Below are 27,684 nucleotides of genomic sequence, written 5' to 3'. Positions count from 1 at the left end.
CCAACCAGCTCTGCTCTGGAATATTATTTAAATGCTGGAATAAAAGAAATCCGGCGTATTATCCATCGATATAGTATCGGAAAATAATTATACCAATTTTATATACGAAATCGACGCGATCGTCGGTGATAAATAAAAACCGGCAACGAAGTATACGCGTATACACAGAGAAAATAAATGAGTATCAGCGCAGCAGTGGCTGAATAAATAAACTGAATAAATTCAGTGGGTGTACAAAGCGGGCTCGGAGCCGAAATTTTGATTGAAAGAGTCTAACGAGCAGCGTAAATAATTAATAATTAACACGTCGAAGCGCGGACGGGGAGGATGAGCGAAAAACGAAACGCAGCGCGTTCTTATATTTATGCTCGTTTGAGGACACGGATGACAGATCGCTAATGAAATATCGAGCTTTATCGGATTACAACGCTGATTTACGAGCTTTGTTGGCTGTTGGTTCCGCGGTGCGATTTAAAATTATTAAATTATCGAAATTCAAACGCGGAATCAATTTAATTTTCGAATATGTCACATCGCTCTGTATAAGAACAGATCTCTCTCTCCCATCGGCGTAAGACAGCTCGCAGCTCTCAAAAACTCCTTCCCTCGCGAATGCAAAACGCGTCACCGGGTATAATACACTCACACGAACGCACATCCCGAGAGCAGAGCCGAGCAGAGCAGCGGCAGCAGCACGTGTGTACTTTGTAAGGGACGTTAAATCGCCGTGTCGGCTGCCAGTTGGCAACGTTCCAAGCGAATACGGCCCGAAGGGGGCGGATGGATTTTCGAGGCCGCTGCTGGTGCTCCAGATCTGCCACAGCGACGTTTCATCCCCCGCCGCCTCGCTCTCTGTGTTATATATCTATATATATATATATATATATATATATATATATATATATATATATATATATATATATATATATATATATATATATATATATATATATATATATATATGCCGCTTTGTCTCTCCCTCTCTCTCTCTCTCTCTCTCTCTCTCTCTTCTGCTGATCTGCTCTAGGTCGCGGCTCTTATTACCGAGCGATCGATGAGGCCTTTTTCCACGCGATCTTGGCGGCGTAATTTTTTTTTTTAATTTGAACTTGAAAGGGATGCTTTCGTTGAGTGTATGTGTGAGGGAAATGGGTCAGAAATGTTTTTCTTTTTGCTCGCGACCCTAATTGCGGTTTTACGAGCGGAGGAGTACATCTCGGAGCAGATTTTATCGAGTGATTTCGACTTCGAATATAGAAGGTATACGCGAGCTTTTTTGATTTTTGGCGCGGTGTGCATCGTGGATGAATTTCATACGCTTGTATCTGGTTTATACGCAGCTGTTTTGGGGCGGAAGTTACGCCGCTAATTAAACGCGAAGGAAAATTAGACGGTATATAACAGCGCGTAATATACTCCGGCTTCGTTATTTTTTCATAGCCCCGCGCGCGCAGTGATATAAGAACTGCGCGAAACTGCGATGAACTGCCTTGTTATACATTTCATAGCGCGTGCAGTATAAAAGAGAAATTTTTCTTTTCTGTTTCAGGTGAGTTATCGCGTTTCCCGCATCCAAACAGAATCTTCATCAAACGTAAGTCACCGATAAAGCCAAAACATTGTCAAGCAATTCCCCCTAGTTAGCTCATCAAGCTCCCCGCGCACGCGTTATCTCGCGCGAGGATCTTACTTTCAATTCACGGAAATGAGTACAAAGGAGGATTTCGCCGATTGGCGGATAGATCCGAGCCACCTCCGCTGCTGCTCTCGGGAACGTCGTAATGAATTGCCGCGATCGCACGCGGTTAACTTTGCCTGAGCGTCGAAACTTTCGTCTCGCAAATTTCAAGTGATCTATTATATTGTATATACAAAATATAAATACGATCGACGAAAGCTCGCGGAAAATTGAATCCAGTGTAAGCAAGGCTCGAGATCCATAATTCACCTACGCCAGAGCCACGTATCTTAGCGTCGATACCCCCAGCAGAGCTAGCGGCGGCGGCGGCACACAGCAGAACGGAACACAGCCGACAGATCCTAAATCCCAGCGCGCAGCCACTTCTCTCATCCTGCCACTTGCCAGCTCTACCCCCGCGCACACACCCACACAGACACACGTGTAAGTGCAGGAGGCAATCCTCGAGACGCCGGCTGTATGTGTACACAGAGCTTCAAGACAGAGAGGAAAACTATTAAGTAGCTTCTTCCTTCGTCGAGCCATACACCCGCTTCTGCAGTTTATAGGTGTGTACACGGCTGCGAAACAGCAGCAGCCGGTGATAAATCCAGAGAGAAGCTCCGTGTGTTTTGCGCATTCGGTTAGCTAACGTCTATAAATTCCCCGTGTGAGCTTCTCTCTGTTCGTGTATCGGTGTATCTCGAGAGTCTACCAGTATGGCTTTTCTTGATTCTTTGCTTTTTCACTTTGATTATATATTGGATTTTATTTTTCGGGGCGACGATCGATACGAAAAAATTGAATCGATAATGGAAAGTAACAAGCCGTGACGAGCCATCGTTTCTCTTCGTAAGCTGCAGCAACTTTCTCCGCGAGGCGCAACTATTTAAGTTAATAACAAAAGTCGGCCAACGTCGTGCACAGGTGAAAGCGACACTCTCGCGTCGTCTCAAGTTTATGTAGTCCATCGGGGTCAAACTTGCTTTATAGAGAAGTTGCGCGAAGGAGACGAAACTGTCGAATAACTGCCGCAGCCTCTATTATGCGCGTTCACTCATTATAACGCATTACACTCGAAAAGGCGTCTCTGAAGCTTTCTTCCTTCCTTTTTGGGCGAGTGAAAAAAAAATTCTTTTCAAACATTTCGTTACGGAAAGTTCGCGTCAAAACATTCTTTGAAATTCCCGCCAATATAAGAAACGCGAAAATTCGAAAGCGACCCGCGTCTGCTACTTTTCTCTCTCCGTAAACAAAAGCAAACGAAGCGAGAGGAGAAAAAAGTTCCAACGTAATACCCCTAGTTAGGCGAGCCAGAAAAAAAGAGTGAAAAAAAAATAATCCAACGGTGTCCAATGTTGTCGCGGCGTTATTGTCTCGGTGTACCCTAGCCTTAATCGGCTCGTCAAGCGGAAATTTCTCTCTTTTTCGTGTCCCAGAGAGAGAGAGAGAGAGAGAGAGAGAGAGATAAATCGCTCCGCCTCCGGACTCTTATTCCTCGCAAGCTCGCCGACGAAAAGTGTGTCAAGGTCTCCTTATTAAAAAGCTCGGCTTTTTTGCACCCCCTCTCACACACACACATTCGTACGCTTTTTTTGTCCGTGTTTTTACACTTCCCTACGCTGTTTTCATATTTATTTTTCGAGGAAAGGCGATTTTTTCTTCCTTTTTTTTAATTGAGATTTTTCAAGCTCGTAAAAAACGCGCGAATTTTAAAAAAGCGAGAGAGGACGTATGTTTGTATCGATTTCACAGCGGTGCGTTAATTAAAATGCTGTTAGCGCTCGGAAGGAACAGCCAGCGCTTAATTAACATTTTCATTTCGGATCCTAAAACTCTCGCTGATTTAAAAATAAGCCGTACGTCGTTAATCCTTAATTAAAGGCTGAATGCGCGCGCAATAATCGCGATCATGTAAATTACCGAGGAAATAAAAGTAATTTATGGCTTATGACGAATGAGAAATAACCAGAATCTTAATCCTCATTGTGCCGCAGGGTTATCGCGAATTTTTTTTTTTCATTTCTTTCCTCGTACATAACTCGCTATCTCCGAAATCGCTTTCCGCTCATAATTCCTTTCGTCCGCGCGTCCTTGGCACTGTTTCCTTCTTTTTTCGGCATTGTGAGGCTCTAATTGGCGCGGAAATCTTGAAGCTATTTTCGAGGATGTCGTTAGTTAGTGGGCGGAACTCGAGCTCGATCCCGTTGATCGATGAACTTTATTTTCGAGAAGAATTCTCTTAGGAGAATTTTTTCGCGGCTTCGTTAAAAAAATTCCTCCTCCTCCCCCTGATCGAATCGGTAGTTTTTAATCTTGTTAGAATTTTAACGGGATAACGGGTGAATTGTTGAAAAATTTTTAATTGAGGATCAATGGATATTCGATTGAGGCTTAATCGCTCACAAGTGTGTAACGCGTTTGAACTTTGATTGATCGATGCGGAGTTGAAAGTTCAAACAATAAATTTTGCTCGCGAATATAACGTTGAAGCTACACAGCGAATGATAAATTACGAAAGCAAAAAAATGAAGCATTACGCGAGGAGAAGCGATTTCAATAAAAATGTCTCGGAGAAATGGAATAATGGCAGAGGAGGGAGTCACCTTTTAGCAATGAGCACTAGAGCCACTTCTTCTACGGCAGAATTGATAACCCGATAAAACACTCTGGCAATTACCTGAATCGATCGCAATATTATCATCCCATCTCTCTTAAATCGCGGACGAAGAGAAATTGCCTCGAGATCAATTTTCCCTCGAGTCGAGCCGCCGCAGCCTCGAGTTCTTGCGTAGTGCATTCGGAGCGAAAAGGTCGATTGTCGTCGTATGATGGATAAAATTGAGTAAAAAAAAAGAGAGTTACTGTTGTTCGAGTTTCATTAACTTAACGCCTCGCGTCAAAGCCGACCTCCGGCGCTCGTTTCCGGGCCGTTTAATCCGGCTGATGGCCCGCTTCCGATTTTACGCTGTCGCGCTGAGCCTCTCCCTATCCAGAATTGCATTTGAAATTGTAATTCTTCGTCCGCGTATGTATCGCCGCCGAGGTGTCTCAAGCTGTTCAGGGAGTAGGAGATCCGTTATACGAGCTTGTAGAAACGAGAGCTCAGCCAGGCGAGATTAACACGACGGCTAGGAATGATTACCGGCGATTCGTGTTCCATCGCTCGCTGAGATTCTTTTTCCGAGTGAGAAAGCGAGTGCTTTTGGTTTATAGGCTGTTTCACACATGGCGTCGCTTGTTTTTTTCATTAGCTCCTTTTCATCCGCTGAGTACACCACTGCGCAGCTTTCTCGTGTATAAATCACGAAAAATCGCTCTTTATCCAAATACACCTCCGGAATAATATTTCGGTAAATCTCTCGTCCGGCGGCTGCTGCTTCGTGTAGTATCGTTACAAATTGCGTCGTTATTCCTCGGTTGCGTCGCGTCAGACTACTACACGCGGGCCGGGAAAAAGTGTTCAGGTATTCCACGCCGCGCGCACATCCTCACATTATGCATTCGCGCGCGCGTTTACATGCAGATTTTCCCTGCGGCGCGTACCTCGTGTGTACCTCGACGTGCGAGAGAGGGCCGCGCAAGCTCGCATGCGTGAGCTTGCGTTACAGACCAAAGGAGCGAACAGACTGCTGCAAGTTAACCGCCGCGTGTGTTTTATCGTCGAGTATGCGCGAGCGCTTTATCGGAGCTTTTAAATAAAAGCTGCGCACCGATGCTTTTTTGGCGGGAAATTCAAATCCTTGCAGTCGACTCCTTATCACCTCTACGATATTACCCGAATCGTCGGCCAGACGCAGCGGTAATTCCATCGGTGATTCCATTGAGCACCAGCCGCAAGACCGATAATGGCGGCGTTCGCGCGAAATTACCGCGACAAAGCTCGCACTGTACGCGCACGCGTCATCGCTCGAGTCACGCCTATTATTCGTCTCGGTAATTCTCGATCCGGCCAGCCTCGGGAACGCGAGCTATTTCGCGGCTGCATACGAGCGATGCGCTTGGGATTATTCTTGGGAGAATTTTGGGCCGGCTTGTCTCTCCCTTGGCTTTTGATTAATTTAGAAATAGCTCTCACCGATCCGTCTTCGCTAATGAAAAATACTTGGCGTGACTCTCCGCGACGACGTTCGAGTCAGCCGTGGTGACTCGATCTATCGCGCTCGAGCTGTAAAGATACTTTTTAAAGCTCCTCTATATAGTTGTTCAGCGAGAGGCAAAAAACTTTTATTCCAGTCGGTAAGTAGTGTGGCGTACCACTATATAAGCCGCGCGCGCGACTATAAGCACCTCTCGAGAATGGCTTTTAGTAGTAAAAAGTTTACGAGTACATAATAAAAGCCTCGTGGCTACTTAACAGTTTGCAAAATTCAAGAAAAGTTATTGTTATATACTTCCCCGTCGCGCGCTTATCGCGACACGAGGTCACGTCGTTTCGTTTCGATATATCACGCATACGTCGTAACATTCGCGCGAATTACGAATTTTCCACGATACGATAATCCGCGCAAAATTCGAATTATACGCACATACATACGTGACGAGCACGCGAAATCAGCGCACACATATAGGCGCGACTTTTGTCGACACAACGCCGGGGATTATTATTCAGCGCGTAGGCGAGAATTAGCCGCGCAAACAGGCTTTTATGTGTCGCATAGAGAGAGTCGAAATGAAAATAATCTCGTCCCTTGTACAATTGACCGTGTGCGATTGTTTGCCGTTTTACGGCTATTATCTCGAGGCGCGCGTTTAACGCTGGTAAATTAAGTTTGAATGTATACGCTGCCTCGTGGACTGTGTATGTTGTGCACAGGCGAAACTTCGAATAGTTAATGAAGCTTGTGATTACTAGAGTTCGGTCATATTTACGTATAATGTATAGGTGATATCGAAATTTCTCTCGCTTGACCTACAAAGCTCGAGCTGCAAAAAGATATGCATACACGATAGAGTAACGGAATGTAGCCGCAAGCGCGAAAACGAGAGCCTTCCAAAGACGCGATTAATGGAGTAGCATCCTTCTCCCGATAGAATCTCTCTCATTCTAATCCGACGACACGATCGTCACATCCGCGCCGGTTTTCGGATATCCCGAGTGGAATATCAATCAGCCGGAGCCTTTTAACTGGCGTCTTTGCATTTATATTGCCTCACGACGCGCGACTGTGTCTGCTAGTTCCATTTCATACTCCTCGACTTCTTTTTTTCGAATTTAATTCCATCGATCCGCGAATAAGCTCTCACCGAATGGATTTTCTACACACGGATGTTTTTTTTTTACTATAAGGACTTTTGCAACCGTATAAAAGGATAAAAAAAAGAAACGATACACTTTTCAAACCCGGAACACAAGCGTGAAATACAGCTATTTTATTCAGGCACCTCGACTCCTTTCGCACAATACGTCCGCGCGCGATGAGTCGATACACCACATCCTCTCGCTGTATGGAAAAGTTTCGTCCCATACGAGTGTCTGACTGCAACTCTAGCTTTTCTACTGCGGCGAACTTTTGCAGCTGACTTGCGGATAATCCCGGCGGCAGCCGCGGGCGAATAAAAGGAATTTATATGAAATCGAGTATGAATATGAAGCGCGCAGTGGGCTGATTTAATTGTTCCTCGGACTTGCGCGCAGATGTATCGTGTACGCGGATTACCTGGATTTCGCGTTTGCATTACAATGTGCGAGCGGAGAACTGAAGGAACTTTTTACCGCGTACGAAATTGTTTATTCCACAGCGACACGAGCGTCGATCACTACCGCGTGTGAGCTTTTTTCGAAAAAAGCTCACGCTGAGCGAACGGTCCAGTTAGCGCGACGTAATGCAGTTGTAAAAAGCGCACGTCTATCGAAACTTTTAATCCGCGCGCGTCGAAAGGCTGAAAAACGCATGAACGCGTACATGCGTTTTGCGCATTGTTGTTCGGGGTATCGGATGTGGCGTGTGCTGTTTTTTTTTTAACGAAGGAGGATTGTTGCTCTCGCGGTGTATTGTTGCGCGCGGCGAGCATTATCTTGTTTACGCGTTGGGATTTTCGGGGCTGATCTGTTTTACAGAGATTTCCGAGTTGCGTTTGTACCACTCTGACATGGAAAAATCTGTGTGTTATCGTTCGAATTGAATACTTTTACGGTGTTCGAAATTTATAGACTCCTTGCGTTGGGCTTCATAAAAGCTTGTAATTTGATATATCCCGGTATCGCGCTCACACTTCCCAACAACGGAATGAAAACTTGCGCCTCTCGCGAGCTATTAAAGGGCATAAAGCCTCGTCCACAATTACGACGTCGTAATGGTCGCCCTTTGCCGCCTAAACATCTTATACAGTGTAACACACTTAACTCCTTTTTACTCAGCCCACTCGCTCCTTCACGGGCGAGAAGTCGAGTCCATCGGGTGGCTGCGCTGCACGTGACCGAACTTTTTTATTGCGCATAAACTTTCCATTGGTCTCATACATAAATCATGTTCTTATCGCGCTGCTCTCTCTCTCTCTCTCTCTCTCTCTCTCTCTCTCTCTCTCTCTCTCTCTCTCTCTCTCTCTCTCTCTCTCGCCATATAGAAGAGTAATGACGGCCCATATGTGCGATGATTGTTCCGTTAAAAAATAATACAATAAATAAACTGTGCTCGCTCGTGTGTATACGTATGTGTAAAAAAAGCGAAGGAGCACTCAGAGCTGCACTTTTTTCAGACCTTCCATTACCCCTCGCTTCATACACCCAACACGTACACACACCGCAAAGCAGCGGTCGAAGGTAAATTGGTCCAGCGGAGAAGATCGCCGCCGGGTTATCGCGGGCAAACTTTAACGAGGGCGGCTTTTCGAAGCCCGAAACAAATTAATCACCGCTCGGAGGCTCCGTCGCTCGTTTTTTTCAAGCCTCGCGCGCGGGAGAGACTGCACCGAGCGGAAACACTCGAGTATGTGGGCTGCCGGAGCTTCGAAGCGAAATGGAGCTCATTTTTCACGCCGTATACACATCGACGCTGCGTGACGAATTACACGCTTTGAAACTCGCGTGATCGATAGCTATCGATATCTCCAAAACTGTCCTTTTTTTCAACAAAAGAAGAAGAAGAAACACAAATTTCTCCAGCCGACAAAAGCGCAGCTAGCAAGTTTCCATTGTCGAAGGATTAACGACGGCGGCGGCTTTGTTCCGGAAGGAGCCCGACCATAGCCGCGAAATCGACGAGGAACGGCCTCGGCTTCCGACCGAGCGGATTTTTAAGGCGGCCGCCGATAAGCGAGAAATGAGACGGACTACCGCGCGCAAGCTCCGGATATCGATACCAGACACCACGACCGGCCATTTGTTATGACGCCGCGTGCCGGTTCCGAAACAAGAAGCTCTCTGAAATGATTTATCTCTGCTATAAAATCGAGCTTACGTAAAGCGTCGCATCGATGCACTGCAGAATTACTGATTGGCCAGTGGCCTGATTTTCACGTCTCAGCGAGTCTCTCGCTCCGCTTTTGCCGGAGAGTATAATGATTCGCCCCTTCAACGCTGCGACGCTTCGGCGCTAACAAGAGCTATGGAAGTCTACTTTGCCAACTATACACTGCTGCTGCAACAATTAAGTGGAGTTCCCGTGTTCTTCCGTTGTACTTCCTCTCTCGAGGAGCTCGAAATTCGATTGTTTCGATTCGCAGTGGAATTTTAAGAAGTTTTTAATGAAACACTGTACTTCTTGTACCAATATAGCGGGAATTATTATCGTTGCGGAGAAATTCAATGAAAGCAGAGCGTCATTTCTCAAACTTCAAGAAATTTCAAATTAATAACCGCACGCGCGCAGCCACTTTCATTACAGTGATAGTCGTTGAGAGAAAAATGGCAGCCCCTTCAAGCCAAGTGAAAATTTCACTCCAGAGCACAAGCCGCTCATATTTTTTACTCGGAAACATTAACAGCATAGTCATACTCTCGATCCCGACAGCGCGGCGCGCATATCGCAGTGCACACGACAGCACAGTAATAGAAATCGGGCTAAATTGTACGCGAAAAAATCGAGCTGCAAAATAAAAAAGAACGAAGACAAAGCGATTCGCAAACGTTCTTCCATAACGATGGATCTGTACGAAGAACAACAAAACGTATAGTTTTGAAAAATAAACAAAAAACTGATTTTGAATTACCCGCGCTGTACTGGTGTACGTAGAGCGGAACAATGCTAGCGATCACGTCACTCATCGCGAACTCGGAGAGTAGGCTCCGATAACAGAGAAAACCTCACACAGAGGTATAGTAGTCCACTTCTGACAATGAGTGTCTCGTTTGACGCTTCGAGCCGGACGTCCTGGACTGGACACCCGCAAGCCCGCGTTTCCGAGGATGACGTGCGCCACATAACACTTGAAATTTCGCTGAGAACGCACGCGTAGTTTAAAATAAAAGCTCTTATACGCGCGATATAGTTCCCGAACGGCAAAACCTCAGCCGCATCTTTTATTCATCCCTGCGGGGAAAAAGTCGACTCGATAATCCCGCGGAGTTATACAATTTTTCAGCGCCTCTAACGATCCTCGGCTATTTTTCCAAATAAAAATCTCGTCACGGCGTCAGGGGGCGCAAAAAAAGCGTCCGGCCAATCCGAATCCTTAAAAAGCTCGAACGAATTAAATCAGCGAGCTTTTTTGCCGGCGGGGACTATACGCAGAGAGGCGGGAAAGAGGAGGCGGTTTTTCGAGGGGTGAAAATGAGCGTTCCGTGTCAAACTGCGAGTGCAGAACGAAAATTGCGTTCATAGCGTTCGGGACACGCGACGAGCTTTTTTCCCTCTCTGGCACAGCGATATTGTGTTTAGTCAGCGGCAGAAGCTTTATAGGCTGAATCTTCGGAATTTTAAGGGTGTCGTGCGAGAATAAAAACAAAGCGCAAGAAGTACAGTTGATAAAAGGGGGGAAAAATAGCGTGTCGACGAACCCGCAAAGTATCCAATATACATATAACCGAAACCCATAAAACGTCGTCGGCACGCCGTTCTCGTCTCCTGCCATACACATCAGAAGCGACGATCGACACGATATTCAGCTTAACCCTCTCTCTCTCTCTCTCTCTCTCTCTCTCTCTCTCTCTCTCTCTCTCTACTTTTTCCTCACACGCATATAAACAGCCGCTTTAGCCCCCGCACGTACACACACTTGTATTTTTATCCGCGAGAGCGTCTCGTTTCTCATCATCAACGTCAGGAGAATTGACGCTTTTACGACGGTGTGTATAGCGCAAGCTCGAGAGAGAGCTTTTTAATTTATCAATGCTGCCGCTGCTGCGAGAGAGGAAAAATCGCATTGCCGCGCGTTGCACCGGTGCTTTAGTTTAATTATGAGCTGAGCGCACTATACGCTATAGCTCTCGGTTCGGCAAACCGGTTTAATGAATTTTCACAGTCCCTGGTATATGACTCTGCTGGTATGACGGCAATAATGGTGCGAGAGCTTTTTAATTGCGCTCTGAGAATTCTTTGAGAGCCGCCGTGAGGCCCGTGAGGCGACGTGGGGTACGCTTGGGAGACATTTTTTAGATTTCTCCTGTTTATTAAAGCCGTGTGTGCTGTAGAAATGGAAAATATACGCGTTCCGATAAGCGAGCGAGTAGCGATAAGCCGTGAAACGGGGTGAAAGAAAGGAGCATTGTGTATGTGTATCCTCTGGAAAGGAGGACTAATGTTATTCAATCCTCCCCTGCGACTAAACTGGCAAACTCCCTTCGGACGACTATACTTGGCTGTGCAACTGCACATAATGTATAGTCTGTAGCGAACACACGGCGAAGTTCGTTCGAGTGAGTGTGAGTCAGTGCGACGTTTTCAAGGTCGCGATAAAGGGGATTTCGCTTCGGGGAGGTTTCCTCCGGGGCTTTTATTTGAAATTAGAGAGAGAGAGAAGATTCGTGGATATTGTAGGAGCTTTTCTATATGGGAAACGCGACGGTCGATATTGCGTTGAGCTTTTTAAGATAAGGTAATGCACATAAATGATAGTACACACTGAAAGGCGAAACAAAGCATTCGCCAAGAGACTCTTAAGACCTACCGCCGGGCTGCGGCAAATTGAATTAACTTGTCGCATTGAATTTTCTGGCTCTCAACGTCTTGAGCTCGATTTTTCACAAAGTATTAAGTCCGCTCTAGCGAGTTAAGACAACCTTATTAATTTCAGACTCTTAAGGGACTACAGCTATAAATTCAGCGGACAGCGAGCATTAGTTAGCGTTGCATTGACGTTTTAAGCCTTCAAAAAAGTCAGTACACACCATTCGCGAGTGAGTCATCAAAGCTCTTTAAAAGCTCAAGGGCTACAGCACAGAACTGTCGGGCGAAAATGAGATAGGAATCGCGGTCATCAGCGCGACTCGCTCGCTCGTCGTCCCCAATGAGTTTGCACTTTGAATATGCGCGCGCGGGCGTCACACTTGATCCCCCATTAATCATATCCATTTCGCGCTATATCCGAGTCTCATCCCCTCGAGAGAACTCTATATTCTCTGTGATTTTGATGGTTATAATACTCTCTATTGTATTATAACATACGTCCACTGATGAACTTTTACGCTCGCTTCTTTGATGCGACGATTAAAATATTCACGCTGATCCGCGCAAGCTCCGCGGTGTTAATGAATAATCGATAGCGCGCGCAAGAGAGAGAGTGGCTGTCAAAGGGCATGATTAACGGGAGCTAGCGTAGCGCTCAAAAATTTTGCAACTGCTCTGTCGAGACAACAGCGGCGATGGCGACGCATGCGTGTACGAAGAAACCCTATTTAATGCTCTTAGCATGGAACTGCGCTATAATCTCTGGTCGGAGAGAAGACCTACCCTGCGCGGCTCTGTATACACTTCCGAACTTCCCTGCTGAGACGGCTGAATCGTAGCGTAAGAACGTTGTTTGAAGTACACACGTTTTAATACACGCGTATAACTTTATAATTGAAAACGATAAGGCGGTCATTAAAATTCCGCGCGCGCACGCTAGCACAAAAAGGAGAAGAAAAAGTCCAGCGCGTGCACTCTGGAACTCGACGACCGAGAGATATTCGTAGCTGCGGAAGAAAAGGCCGAATTGCCCGCGAAGGTTAAAAAGTAAAGCTCGTGCGCGCGCGGTCGGATATTACGGCTCTCGGATAAAAATCAAATTAGCCTTATGCGCGCGCGCGAGGCTGACCCGAAAAAGTCAAGCGCGAAAGCACAAGGATGTAGCCGGGGAAGAATTTTTTTCCCGCCGGCGAGGGATGTTATACGCGACGAGAGGACGTGCATTACACGGCTGAGATTGCAATTTCGCGCGGGCGACCTTTCTCCGGCGCGACCCCCTCGACGGGGTGTACACCGGCGAGGGGTCTTTTTGCGAGAGCGTTTATTAGCATTCGGATACCTGCACGGGGTTGGATCTTTTAGCCGAGCGATGCACTATTTTTAAGAGGGTGTGTAGGGTCCGAGGGTTGTAGACTGGGACGCAGAGCTTTTCTGAAAAACGAACGCAATTTAAAATCGCGCGGATGCAAGCTCTCGAGCTTTTCTCAAGTATTTTTACGTTTGTTCGAAATTACCACCGTATACGACGCGAAGAGACAAAGCGAAAATCATTAGCATGTTGCGCCATGGGAGTTCTCGCGCGGCACAAACGACGAGTCGGTGGTAGCAGTTACGTTTTAAATACACGCGCACGTGCGCGCGAACTTAGAATTTAGATATTGTCATGGTAATTGCCGCAGGTGCTTTCGCGCAACTTTGGAGATAAGCATGTATAACTGTCGCCGGTTATACGTAACTTTACAATGAGCTGGGAAATTATTGCCGTCCCAAGTTACAGAGAGAGAACTTGCGACACGTGCAAGTGTTGTTCAGCCTCGGCGCAGTTGAACAAACGTGTTGTACCGCTGTGCGGCTTATCAACTGTGTTACTGTTGACGATCGTTTTGTTGCGATATTTTTTTAGAGAATCTGCGAAATCGAATAAGGTAAAGCTTACGTGTTCCACATTTGAGAATCTGCAAAAGGTACACACCGTAAGTTTTAATAGGACCATATAGAAAATTTAGGATCTTATCACTAATTCTCTCATGGGGCAAACTGGGAATCGATGTCGCGACTATGACTCCATTCCATCGAGCTTTGTTGATTTTGTTCAACGACGCGAGAACCGAATTTTCGATTTTACGATTACTGCTTTGATGTTTTTTTTAACATTTACTTTCTGGAGAAATCAGTATTTTAAAAAAGAAGCGAGGAGAAAAAGCTTCTACGTCTCGCACTTCATCCGATCTAAAGAACTGCTAATTCAATGCCGAGTAATTAAATTTCTGTTTTCACTCTTTCCGCGAGTACGTAGATCCTTCAAGAAGGAAGAAAGCGGTTCCTTGTACCTTTTGAAAACGATTTACCCGCCACTTCATTAACTTCTATATATTTCCTTTTTCAAATATACCCATTCATCTTGTAAAATGCAATCAAACTTTATTAACAAAATACTTTCGTTTCTGTTTCAGGTGAGTGTCTAATTCTAAAGCAAAATCATTCAAGGGGTTTCCACGCAAGAGAAGCTAAGATACTCCAGGTGATTATCGCTAAAATTCTTCGCGGATCTCTCGAAAACAATCCCACTCACGTCCCCTCCAAAATCCTCTTAGCTTCCTCATCATCCGCCCCTGGCTCGACAATCTTCTTCGTTTCCGACTGCACTACACGTCCGTGCATCGTATTACGCGAGTATAGCAGCTCTCGACTCGATTTATTCTCGCTCACGTTAGCCGAAATCCAGCGCATAAAAAGTCCGGCACGTCCAGTCGGTGAAATCCGACTCGAGATTCTTTCTAAGCTCGCGATGATGATAATAACGCATAGTAATTCGATGATAAGCAACTTTTTTCTCTTGAAAAGAAGTGATTTAGCTCGCGGCGCTCGCAAGCTCGGAAAAGCTCGGCAAAAACGACTCGACGCATAAATAATCCTGCTGCGGCACCCACGATCGCGCTCGCTGTACGTCCTCGTATGCATATGCGTGAAAAAAGCTCTGCCAAGAAGAATAGAAAGAGGGAGAAAGGGGGTAGGGGAAGGGTAGGGGGGATGTCAACGCAACTCGAGAGAATGAAGTTTTGAATAGTCGACCCATATCGCGGTCGCTCTATTGTCCAAGAGTCAAGCATCCGGCCGTTATATTGTCGTGATATGCCTGGCGCACATACGTCTCTATATATATTCCCACACATCCACGCATTCCAGGTCGAGCTGACCAGGCAGCTGATGACTCGTTAAGTGTCATTTCGCGAGCGACGTCTCTCCCTCTTTTTCAACGAAGGCGACAATGTAAAAACGGCCTTTTTTCTAGATCAATCTCCGAATAATTTCAAAAGTAGGTATGCCGTTCTTTCGGGGATTTAACATTCAATCCTATAGGACGCAGCTGATTTAATGAATACGCGAAGCTCGCGAGTAGCAGGGCTAAATGACAGATACTTTACGACTCGTATGCTAAGCAGCGCGCTAGCTGTTTCATCGCTTGTAAATTACGCGGAGAGCTGGCGAGCTACGCGATATTTACGATAGTTTCTGAACAGCCCTCTTTAATATTTATAACTTCGAGTCTTGTATTACCTCGAGGTAATTTTTCGCGATACTTTATATGCTGTACGATCCTGACAGTAGTCGGAAAAATTAATCGTTCCTTCTTTATAAATCCTCCCGGCTAATCAGGCCAATAATTTTGAGGCTATACAATCAGCCCTCGATAAACCCTACTAAACACCCTCTTCGTTTAAAAGCCCGCGAGCTTTTATCGGAAATCTCCGGAAGAAGAGTGAGAGGGAGAGGGGTGAAAAAAAGGAAATCCAACTTTCGATGCCTTTTTGTCCAAATAAATTCGAAGGCATTACATTCTGGGAAGGAGGAGGAAGAGGGCTCGTAGTAAGCCTCTGCGGAGCATCCGCATAGCGCGGACTTTTCCGCGTCGAGGGGAAACTGGGACGACGAGCTTGCAAGCTCGAACTTTTCGGCCTCCTCTCTCCTTCTTCCACTTCTTCTTTTCTCCTTTTTCGGCCAGTAGCTCTCCGTCTCACTTTTTCGTCGTGTGCTTTTGCGGCTGCTGCCGCTGCAGCTTGTTTTAGCATTTAGTTTTCTGCGCTGGCTTTCATGAGTTTGCTTGATCTCTCTCTCTCTCTCTCTCTCTCTCTCTCTCTCTCTCTCTCTCTCTCTCTCTCTCTCTCTCTCTCTCTCTCTCTCTCTCTGTTGTGAGCTTTGAGAGCGAGCTTGACTCGCTGCTATTTTCTTATTGGCTCAGGTCAGTCATTAATAGGTCGTGTTTAAGAGACTCTTCACAATTTCGCATTCCTCGAATTTAACGTTTCTCAATTTTTCGAGCTTTTCCCCCACAAAGACAGATCTCTCCCGAGTTTTTCCTCTCTCGAAAAAAAAACAGCATACATCTTCTCCTTCTCTCTGTGCCAAAAAAAAACATCCCTCCTTTCTTCCAATCCATATCATCTCGCGCTATCCGGTCAGTCGGCGAAGCTTTTCCTTTTCTCTCGACCCGCGAGCCACCTACTGCGGTTCTCTGCCGCACTCAGCCGAAAGGGTTGTAAAAGGAGGATATAGATAAAGGCCGCGAAAGAAAAAGGCGCCCTGGCATCGAGCCCAAAATCCCGCGAAAGGAGCCATCGGAGAAACGAAGAAGTCCAATCGCTACTCAGGTTTTTCCGAAATTTATATCTACTCCAGCCAAACTTTTCGACTGAGAACATCTCGCTCTGCATTGAGAAATTTTCAATTTCAAAACAGCCAAAGTAGAATTACGTAAATCGAAGCCAAAATACTCGTATAAAACAGAGGGAAAGCCCACAGGCTTGAGGTGGAAAAAGTAGCCTAATCCGACGACGCTGCGCGGACTTCCTCGATCATCGGTCTGTGGGGTTTTGGAATTAAGCCGGATTAAAATGACCACCGCCTCCAATTTGTTTCGGTATTAAGTAGAGCGGAGAGGTGGAGAGTTCAGAGGAAGGAAGCATTCCGCGCGACGACCTTAATCCGACTTAGAGGCTATCCGCGCGCGCACGGGAACTATGATATTTCACTCGAACACGCGGGAAAATTCTTGGGTTGATATTTTTCTAATCGCGTGCGTTGGTGGGAGAGAAGGACGAGGATCGAAAATTCGCGCGAGGCCATTAATTGGCATCGACAGTCCGAATTGGCGGAATCCTCGGGAGTAGCATTAATCGCATTGTTCGAACCGCATAATAGTCGCCGGAATTGCTTTGCTCTCGGTCTGCTCGCTCGAAATTGCCAAAATCGGATCTTAGCCTGTATATACTATACCGCACTGTGTATACGAGCCTCGAGAACTGCTACGAGAGCGACTGCTGCTGCTGCTGCAAACCGAGACGTAGATAAATGCAATTATTTATCGATTTATCGGCCGCTATGTGCACGTGCGGCTGTAAATTCGCCAAAGGCGGAAAACGTCGAAAGCTCCGATTTAATTAGACACGGCACACCTATGCTGCGGGTCACAGAGCACATCGATATACAAGCCTCGTATCTCTCTTTGTCGATTCATCCGCGTGAGATACTCTCTCGGATCTCGTGTCGTCCCACACAGAGGTTCCGTGTATAAGCTATCGACTGGCGCGTGCGCGATCTTGACGCAAGGTCGAGGGTGTAGCGCAAAGCTCGAGGAGAGCGAGCTTTCAGAATCTCGAGTGCGGAGTCTTGTGAGTGAGGGAAGAGGGATCCGTTATAATGTATATAACGACGCGAACTGCGATAGGGTTGATGGCTGATATTATACGCGGTGTAATATACTTATTTTACTCTCGGCTCAGAATCTCCATTTTCCGCTTGAGCTTTTAGTGCTTGTGTATACTCTCGCGATCTGAATTTCCGGTAGACTGCGTTGCCTTTATTGAACGTGTCTTGAGGAAGTTCACTTGAGCATGATGAACGTGTAGGGAAAGATCGACTCTTTGACGGTATAGCCGATTCGAAGTTACTTCAAGGTCGCCGTTGATTAAACTTCCGAAACTCTCACGTATACACTATAAAAAAAGAAAATAATAATAATTTGATACATATGAGTCGATACGCAGGCCATAAAGGGAGAAATTAAAAAGCTCGCGCGAAATTGCTTTACCCAAAGAAGAAGAAGAAGCAGAAGAAGGAACGCACAATAGCTGCGGCTCCTGCGAGCATATTGTCGCGGGGACGACGACACGTGAGAGAAGCCCTTAGTACTAAATGAAACGGAGTAACGACGCCAACTATGGCCGTTCATAGCGCGACTAAACTCTAATAATCCCTGCGCGCCGATGCAATTTAGCTGAGGGAGAGAACGCCTTGCCTCAACAACTACGTAGCCAGAATTCCAAGTTAGTCCGTCGACTCGCTGCGGGATAGTGTCGAGGAGGGGGGGGGGGGATACTACTACTACCTCGTAAACCACTTTCGAATGACCTTACACCGTTTATTTCAATTTAATCTGTAACATAGGCTCCGCAGCTCGCTATCGTCGAAAGTATCGACGAAAGCTCGTTGTTGTTACTCGTAACGAGATTTGCACACGACGACGTTACACCGATGTAATGGCTATCGACAAACTCGCCCTCAAGAAACGTCAGCATAAACAAACGCGATTCATCAACCCCCAGGAAATTCAAAAACCCTCTCCCCCGCAAGTCACATACTTTTGGAACTATGCCATCGTTGTCGCCATCGGCCTTATAAGCATAAAGCGAAACAACACACAGACGAAACTCGCGGCGCGCATCTTCTCCCGTCGCTTCCCTTGATGGCACACGATTACAAGTTTGAAAAGTCGCAGGAGTTAGCGCTTCGCGTCTCTCTTTTCTTCTTCCTTTCCCTCGTCGAGTTTCAGCCAATTAAGACTATACTCGCGGCGGCGACGAAGAAACAAGCGAGAGTTGCAAATGTACACGAAATTCGCGGTATAGCCAGTCGTAATCGCATTGCACAGTTGATACTCGGCGCGTCAGCGAAAAGTTATGGCTTTTTGTCGTCGCTGCGCGCGCTAAACTTTTATCAAAATTAACGACTTTCTGAAATCACGATCTCTCGGAGAGAAGCAAAAGCCATTTCCAAACTCGCGCGCTATCTCAGCGGCAGCTTCGTCGTCTACGGAGCGACAAAAAGCATTTACGTACAGTGCAGCCGAGAGAGACTCGCGTATAAGGCCGGGATAATTGTATAAATTTACAATGAATTAGCGCCTCTCTAAATTGCACTTTCCCCGCTCGACACACACACACACATACCCGCGCGTTATCTCTGTGAAATTAAGGCAGTCTTCGAAAACGCTTACACGCGCGCCGTGTGTACGCGAGCTTTTAATCTGAAAGCTTGCGCGCGCTTATGAGCAATTCCGGGAAAGGGTGAATGGATTATTTTACAGCGCTTACTGCTGACGATACGGGTTTACGCGCGCATCGTAGTAGTCGCGCCAGGCCTGCCGCGATTAGCCCTCGAAATTGTGTCAATCGATTTCGAAGCGCGCGCAGCCGTGTCGCGTATAAAGAGCTTTTGATTTTTCTAAAAATATACCTATACTATATATGCATTAAAATTCAGCGGCGTGTGACGATGCTAACAATCAATCTCTTCTACAGCCTTTATTAGTTCCCTTTCGCTCGGCTTCTCGCTTTCACGAGAGGAGAATTCATAATGCCTCGATATTCCTCACTGCAGTTCGACGAGAACGAGCGAGAGCTCTATGGCTATACGATTACTTTATGAATTATTGAACGGAAGTGCCGCGCGAAAATATACGAAAGAATTTATCGCAGAGAAATGATTCCAATGATTTCATCTCCGTTTCGGCCCTCTAATTAGAATACTACTCGGCGACGACGAATCTCCAGAAGCTAAGGGGGACGCATCAATGAAGCAATTTGTAAACAACGAGGAGCTGCTCCGCTTGATGTTTAATTATATATAAAGCCATCGTCGGCTTCGTCGTCACAGAGCTTTAATGTACATTCAACTACTAGAGCGCTCGCGGAGCCGCGCGTTTCTGAATATTCATAAAGTCTCGCGCAATATAACACAGCAATTACGGCGTGATTAAAATAACGCGCGGCCTCTTATTTTCGGAGGAGAGCTTTTGTTCGTTCGATTGACGAGTTTAATTAGCCCGCAACTAGATTCAAAAAGAGCCTCGAGAAAACCGCCTTATAGGAAGCCTTCACGGCTCAGGCTTTATCGGCCGTCGGACAGGCGGACGTCCAGCGTAATGTACACAATATAACGAATCATTCTCAGTCCACGACGCGTATAATCCTATCGTCTATATAAAGTAGCGGCTCAGTCCTGCGGAAAGACGATACGCCGGAGTATAGCGAAGGACGGCGTGATTTTTTCTTTCAAAGACACACTCCGCACAAATGCATTTAGAATCGGAGCAAGCGACGCTCGGAGTAACTCGATTCCGATAAATAAAGCTCGATGTGTACGTATACTCGCGAGGGAGACTTGCGGAAAAGCTGGAATACGAGAAGTAGGTTGTCGCGACACTGTTTTTTGTTCTTGATTTCTGATGAATTAGACGATGCCTGAAATTCGCGTAAATTATATACAGCAAAATGATTTTACTCGCATAGCGAAATGTTCCCCGAAGCGAAAAATTGAAAATCGCAGAATGCTCTTACGGGCATGTCTCTAAGTGGGTTCAATCGAGCTTTTTTTAGGCCTCGCGCGCGCGTCTCTCCATTTATCCTGCTTTCAAAGCCAGATATCGGGAGCGAAAATTGTCGAGCTGCGCGCTCGACTCGAATGATCGTCACGCTTGAAAGGACCACACACACACACACGTATACCTATATATAATACACTAGAGCTAGTTGTGCGCCTGCGAGATATGGCTCTCTGCGAGTGTTTCTTATTATTTTTTTCCGAGAGCGCGGATGTATATCGAGAGGAATTTTTTTCCCGTACACACACACGTGTCTATATACATTTTGAATTAGCCGCGCGCGCGAGCTATATCGAGAAAAAAAGCTCCATAAATCCAAATCAGCGAAATTGAACTTTCTGCTCGAGGAGGCTATCGTGTGTGCTGCACCTTAGCGGCAGCCCATTTTTCGACGCCTTTATCCATCCGCGCACAGGCGCGTCATGCATCCACCCCCCCCCCCCTTTCACGGTTATAATATCTCGGGGAAGTTTTCCACGCGTAGCTTCCATAAATCTCGAAACGGCGCGAGTTTTTCGCGCGACGTCGCGATCGAGGGACAATCGATAAACAGCTAGCGCGAGACTTTTGTTTTACACTCGACGACGCGCAAGTGTGGGTGTGAGTGAGATATGCGAGGCCGTGTTGGCGCGAGTGAAAAAGTTGTTTTTTCGGATTTGAATTTTAATAGCGTCGGGATTATGTGGGCTGGCGTTTCAATCTGTGCTTGTATAATAGTTTAAATCGGTGTTCCGTACAGCTGTTGCGGTCGTACGCGCAATAAAGTTATAATTCAATAACAAAGTCGTGTCCACGGGATATAAACGGGGTATTCGGAGCCATTAATGTCGACAGAGCGTTATCGTGTCAATAGTTAAAGCACTTCGCTGTTGTTCGATTAGTCAAATTCATGCAAATTTCGGTTATCGCGCGAGTGTTTGTACATAAAATTCAGAATCGAACATGTCGAGGCTGTAAAATTTGTTGACACTTTGTCCAATTGTAGATCGTCTCGTTTACCAAAAATTAAAAAAGGTATATATGCGGCAAAAAGTCTCGGGTACGCAAACTCCGCAGCCTTCGGGGAACATCCGCAGTGCCGTATCTGGCTAGCGGCCAAAATTCCCGGCAGCGAGAGTCGCGAGGCTCAATTAAGTCACGTCCTGCGCTCTGGGCGAATTTTAACGGGACAACATGCGTCGAAGCGGTTGGCTTGTTATTTTACGATAGGTTATAAGGTGATGGTTTTTCGAGCGTGAGATATAGTCGTGGGCCGGCCAGCTCTCCCCACCACTTCTCATAACCATAATCGGAATGTACTATATCTTCTTCCTGACGAGCATTCATAATCGAAAATGTCACTACCACCATTCGTTTCACATAGACACACATACGTGTGTAGAAACGAAATTTTCGATGAACGCATCGGTAATTGTGTAAACATTCTTTCGCTCTATACACCACTTTATTTATCTTCGATTATTTTCCAATGTCGGAGGTTATTTTTTCGCTTCGCAGAGAGAGAGAGAGAGAGAGAGAGAGAGAGAGAGAGAGAGAGAGAGAGAGAGAGAGAAAATCAAGCGCCGCGCGTACGGCCATAAATTTTCGTACGTGATAGAGCACGAAAAAGCGTTTACGTCTGGCGGGCTGCGTTTGATTTGTGGTGACGATAGAGTCGAGAGAGAGAGAGAGGGAGAATGCGTTCCAGCGTGTGTTAATAAAAATCGAAGCGATGTTTGCGGCGAATAATGAGTTTTCTTCGCTGCGTGCGCTCTCTATGATGCATACGTGTTTTCTTTCGTTGTATCGCATACATACGAGAACGATTTTTGACGATAGTCGATCGTATACGAAAAATTTCACGATACAAAATTGTATGGGATCATCGATAGCGTTGCGGTTTATTTCATTCCATTATACGCGCCCGCAACGAAATCCCCAGCGGGGAATAACTCTGGCGAATAAAATGCAGTCGGAGAGAAATAATTCAGGAGCCAGATGAAAAAAAAAGAGAGAGATCTCGATTGAATCCCAAAAAGGAAACCGATATCCGCCTCGCCGTTTTGGAAAATACAATGAACTTATGCTATTTGTTGAAAAAAAAATACACGCACTCGTCTCACCACTGTATGGTGTATAAGAAAAATCCTCTCCTTTACGACGCACCTCACGACTGCTCTCTGGTCGTCGCTTAAGTACTTTTGATTGTAAGCTGCGAAGCGAGCGATTTAATGCTGATTTACGATGCTCGCACACTCTCTCCGGATAGTACAATGCCGAGTTCCTGCGCCCTGCTCGCCCCTACGTGAGTCGCCTGCCTCATGCAGAGCCAAAAGTGCTCTCTCGCTTTCTCTCCGTGTATGCGTGTACGTCCGTGTGACTTATGTCCGCCTGATGGACTTGCTGCGTTTATATGCCACGACTCTTTTTCCCCCGCGGATGGATTGCTTTTTTCGCCGCCGGCGCCGCCAGAGAAATGGCCCGCGTGATGCAGTTTTTCGAGTGGGAGAAGCGTATTTTTAAGGTGACTTAAAGATCGATTCGGAACTTACAGGGGAGGAGCGTAAATGGACCTAACTGCAATTAGTCGGACAATTGAGTTCCGACTCTCGGGGCTTGGTAAAAGCCCGCGTCGGGGAAGAAATTCCTGCGAACATAGAGGTGTCTCAAAAGGGAATTTCACCCCGTTCCCCGGGAATAAAGAAGGGACGCGCGCGAGACTCGATATCGCGCGCAATTATACGGAGTATTGAGAAGCCGAGGCTGTATATCGAGGAATTTTATTATACTCGTCGCTGTATAGCGCTGAAAATTTCGAGAAACGAATCCAGTGTTTATTTACGGGCGTCGAGTAAGCCGCTCGCCCTCGCAATCTTGTTTCGCGCGAGTCTCTCTCTCTCTCTCTCTCTCTCTCTCTCTCTCTCTCTCTCTCTCTCACTCTATTTCTCGGCTTTTTCAGAGGCTGCACAGGCGGGATTCGTCGGAATCGATTTACGAGATCGTATAACCTGTCGGGAAACGAGCTGCGAAGGTTTTCGGTAATAATTACGCGAGGAGGAATCGCCGGCTTCCAATAACAGAAATCCACTTTGGAAGAGAGGGAAAGAAGAAACCGATACATCTGACACCGTAAATCTTTGGGCCCGGCTAATATCGACATTACGCGAATGTATCTGTAGTTTAACGGCGCGAGCCTTATTGCTGCAGTGTCTCGTATAGAGCTGTTATACGTATCATCTATTAAACTATGCAGTCGGTTGAATTTTTTTTTCGAAATTCGCGATTGATTTATCGGGCGGTGGAATATCTCTCTCTGTACGGAGAACGGAGAAGCAATAGCCAGCTGCATTCCAGTGCGCGACGAGGTCTTATAAAGACGAAATTCCGGAGTATACACGCGGCTTTATTGACTCGCGTGAATATTTAAACGGCTCTCGGTGACGGCCTGCTGTTTTTTTTTTCAATAAAAATCGAAAAATTGTCACCTACATTTCTCCCGCGAACACGCGCATGCTGGATTCCCCGAAGAGAAAGAATAAGAAAAAGAAGCCAGAGGCAATTGAATTGCAATTAAGGCCGTGACGGAGTCGATCTCAATAGAGCCGCGTTACGACACGTCGTCTGGCCTCTCACCCTCTATAGCGAACTCGAGACTGCGCTCTTAAAGTATTCCTATATAGGAAAGCAGTGGGCCGGTATGCCAATATAGCAGCTGCCTTCTGTCATTCCAATCTTCACCTTCTTCCTCTCCGTCCCTCTCTCTTCGTCGATGCCGTACAAACGTAATAGTCGATGCGCCTCTTTTATCTCCCCACACCCCCGCCGAGTCGACTGCCTTATTTCTCCGGCGTTTTTTACTTTCTATTTTCCATTATTCCCGAGATCGCGAGAGTCTTTTTTCCCCGGCGTAATGCGCGCGGAATATCTATATACTTATATAGTCCCGGCCGATTCCGCGAGGATATTACGAAAAGTACTCAATTTGCCGAGAGGGGAGTGTATTATAAACCGTTCGAAATTCCATCTCACGGAGTGATGGGGACCTCGTCGTAATTGATTGGCTGCAGCCGAGGTGTGAGTGCTTCGGCTAATTTTTGCGGATAGCCTCGGGTGTTGTCGTCTCTACTTACTTAGGAGATTAGTCCCTGGAATAAATCTACCGAAGAGATCTTTATTTTTTTTAAATAAACAAAATTTCACACCGAATTAACAGCTTCCGGAAATTCGAATCCGAGCTTTTTTCCCGCTTTGGAGATGTATCAGTTTCCGTTAAAAAAAGGAAGCCGCCGACTAAACATTTTCAGCGGCTGGAAAAAATATACCCCCGGCATTGTTATTCAACAAACCCCGGCTGCAGCGCAATCCAATCCATCCGACGCTTATTTACTCGGAGAGAGAGACCGATAAGCTCACTCGAATTTGGATTTTATACAAAAAACCATCCGCTCTTGCTCTCCTGAGATTTCGGAAGTGTCGGCTCGCTCGTAGTGTATTGCATTATTCAGCGTAGTGAGTAGCCCGTGTATTTATCAAACAGATAGCCGCGCGATCTCCCGCGCTACTGCCTCGCAAATGCGCGCTCTGTCTTAGTCTCGTGGAAGAGCTTTTTTCTCTTATTTCGAAAGCTCTCTCTCTCTCTCTCTCTCTCTCTCTACCTATTCCCGAAGTTTTCCGCTTCGTTTTTTCGCACTTCCTCTTCGTTAGCTCCGCTGTTTCGCGGGAAAAGCACAGCGTTACGAATACACGCGTTTGTGTCTTTTTGAGGCGATATTGGCAACGAGCCCGGATGTCAAATTCATGCGATGATTTCTTTGATATCAAGAGAGAGAGAGAGAGAGAGAGAGAGAGAGAGAGAGAGAGAGAGAGAGAGAGCGTTAACCTCCGTTGAAAAAAAATTGAAATACGTCGCTGCGTCTGGACGAGTGTCGAAGACACTTATATATTGCGTAACTTAATTATCCTCGAGACTCGATATCGACTCTCTCTCTCTCTCTCTCTCTCTCTCTCTCTCTCTCTCTCTCTCTCTCTCTCTCTCTCCACCCGCACTTTCAATCTGTCGTCCACGTAATCACGGCCATCTCTCCCGCAGGCTCCGCGTCTGAGAAATAAATATTTAATAAGACTCCGATGAACCATTTTCTTCTTTGAATGTATATACGGAATGAAAGTAGTAGTGGTCGAGATTCGATCAGGCATAAAATAACCTCGTCATCGAGAGCGAGAGAGAAGATCGTGAGTCATCGAAACAAACGCAGCCGCAAGTCTCGACTCTCGAGACTCTCCCGACACTTGACGTTCCAATTAAAGGACCATCTTGAAAAGCAGCAGCGGTAGCGGCTTCGATAAATCATGCCGCGTTTATTAAACGGCTCTCTCGAGCCGCTCGTGAGACTATTCGCTCAATCGTTTGCCTTTAATTCCCCCGTCTCTATCTCGTTTCTTCCTTCTCCCGTATACACGTCTATATACGTATAAACTCGGGCGAGTCGAGGCCTTCTAAACTCGAAGATGGAAATTCCTGGCGTATTCTAATCTCGATCGGAAGCAATTTAATTACAGCCCTCGACTCGGCCGGAATATGCGAGGAGCTCGCACGGAGTATACTAGAAAAATAGACCCGATTAACAGCCGAAGAATACACGCTCGCGTCCGTAAATCTCCCCGAAAGTCACCCCCTGACATTACAATTTCTAATTCTCACACCCTCCCCAACCGCATATATGCAACGCGCTTTCATTCTGAAAAACCGCACGAGCACATTACTCCCCGATTACGTCGCACTGGCGTATATGATAAACACGCTACTCTCCCGAATGGCCGCGGGAAGCTCCTTAAAAGAAGAGTCATGAATAGCATAGGGGGTGTGTAAATGCGTTTAGGGGAGTTTCGTGTCGCCAATTCGCTTAATGCATTTGCCGCCACGAACTATACACGTTCAGCTCCGAATCGTTGATAATCTCATTTCGCGATGTGTGCACGTGTACGAGGATGATCCCAAGGATAGAAAGTTCTCTCGCGACGCAACGCGAGATTCGTCTCGTGTCGTGGATGTAAATTATGAGTAAGACGAGAAACTGCAGGACAGGTTTTTTTCCCGACGATTTATCAGGATTCGATTACTCGTTATTTTCAAAGACAGGATCCGCTTACGGATGTGAGGTATTGCACTTATGGGAGAAGGTCGAGCGATAATTGACGGTGGCAAAGTTGTACTCTTTGAACTAATTAAATGTTTTTCTCTGTTTCAGGTGAGTTTGGAAAACGGCTCTCATAATCATCGCCGTAAGTAAGTTATGCAGCCTCGTTACGAGAAAGTTTGTCCAACTGTCGTAAACAAACCGCAAACTTTAGAATTAGACGTTTCGGCCCTAAAGGAAAGCTGATCCCGCGTATTTTGGCGGACATCCATTTTTTCCTCGTTGTTTGCAAATAGTATAAAAATCTCCTATCAACAAGCAACGAAAAAGGGCGTCATCGCACCCCATAATCACAATATACCTCGCGCACCTCGTGCTCGCGGCACGCGTCTATCCAACCTACACCCCCTCCATCGCCGCATCGCCGCGTATACCTATAGAGCGTCGGCTCGCGGGGGTAGCAGCATACCCCTTGCGCGCGCGTATCGCTCGATCCCGCCCCCTCGCGCAGGCGCCTCGGCCCCTATCTGTTTCTCTCTCACTCCCGCTTTAGCAATGCAGCAGAGAGAGAGAGAGAGAGAGAGAGAGAGAGAGAGAGAGAGAGAGAGAGAGAGAGAGAGGAGGGTAGGAGTCGTCGGTCTGGGGAGACGCCAGTAGCACCGAGAGCAGCTGCAGCCCCGCACGCACCTTAGAGTCGCCGCACACGAGCGAACGCCATGGACATACTGGGTATGTCCGACCATCCTGTCTCCTACTATCATCATCGCTGCATCAGTAGCTCGCTAACACTAGTCGCTAACGCATCACACCACCGATATATACCGTAGAGCGGCTCTTCCTCTCGCATATATAGATGTATAATCGTATACGTATAGACACACTATGTCGAAAGGCGCGTCGGTACTGCTATTAGAGAACGAGAAAGCTTGACGATGAGCCGGTTGACTATGGTAGACGCGTCGAGGGGGTTGTGCGCTCACTGGAGGACTTTCCGGCGGCGCACGTGCTCGGCCGAGCGCGCGTTCGGCACTTGATGACGAGCATAGAGAGACAGCAGACTTGCTTGGAGACGAGATAACTATTGGTAATGATCAGTGGATTTTTCTCTCTAATCGTTGTATGTGTATCTATTCCTTTTTCACTATCTCTCTTGACTGTCTTTGGTGTTACTATACTCTCTACTAC

At 46.5% G+C, this 27,684-nt stretch overlaps 1 protein-coding gene and 1 long non-coding RNA gene across 19 annotated transcripts in view; both read left to right on the top strand.

The window, feature by feature from the left end:
• LOC116417592 overlaps positions 1 to 18,047 on the top strand; it is a 31,559-nt gene extending 13,512 nt beyond the window's left edge. Inside the window, exons 2-3 of the long non-coding RNA XR_004227843.2 lie at positions 1,550 to 1,594; positions 14,178 to 18,047. This is a non-coding gene — a long non-coding RNA (uncharacterized LOC116417592). The remainder of the gene's footprint in view (positions 1 to 1,549; positions 1,595 to 14,177) is intronic.
• The window catches only part of LOC107981128 (complexin), a 175,370-nt gene that overhangs the window by 103,947 nt on the left and 43,739 nt on the right, over positions 1 to 27,684 (top strand). Inside the window, exon 1 of one of the 18 annotated variants that reach the window (XM_016985870.3) lies at positions 27,045 to 27,228. The exons of 16 other annotated variants lie outside the window; for them this stretch is intronic. In XM_016985870.3, coding sequence (XP_016841359.2) covers positions 27,216 to 27,228 — 13 coding nt within the window. In that variant the 5' untranslated portion in view covers positions 27,045 to 27,215. Of the gene's footprint in view, positions 1 to 27,044; positions 27,584 to 27,684 lie in introns of those variants that run through there. One more of the 18 variants, XM_032600671.1, reaches the window with a different exon arrangement.

Source organism: Nasonia vitripennis, chromosome 5, assembly GCF_009193385.2.
Source record: "Nasonia vitripennis strain AsymCx chromosome 5, Nvit_psr_1.1, whole genome shotgun sequence".
In the NCBI taxonomy this organism is placed as follows: Eukaryota; Metazoa; Arthropoda; class Insecta; order Hymenoptera; family Pteromalidae; genus Nasonia; species Nasonia vitripennis.
Note: the sequence above shows the minus strand (reverse complement) of the source record. Positions and strands in the feature narration are given on the sequence as shown.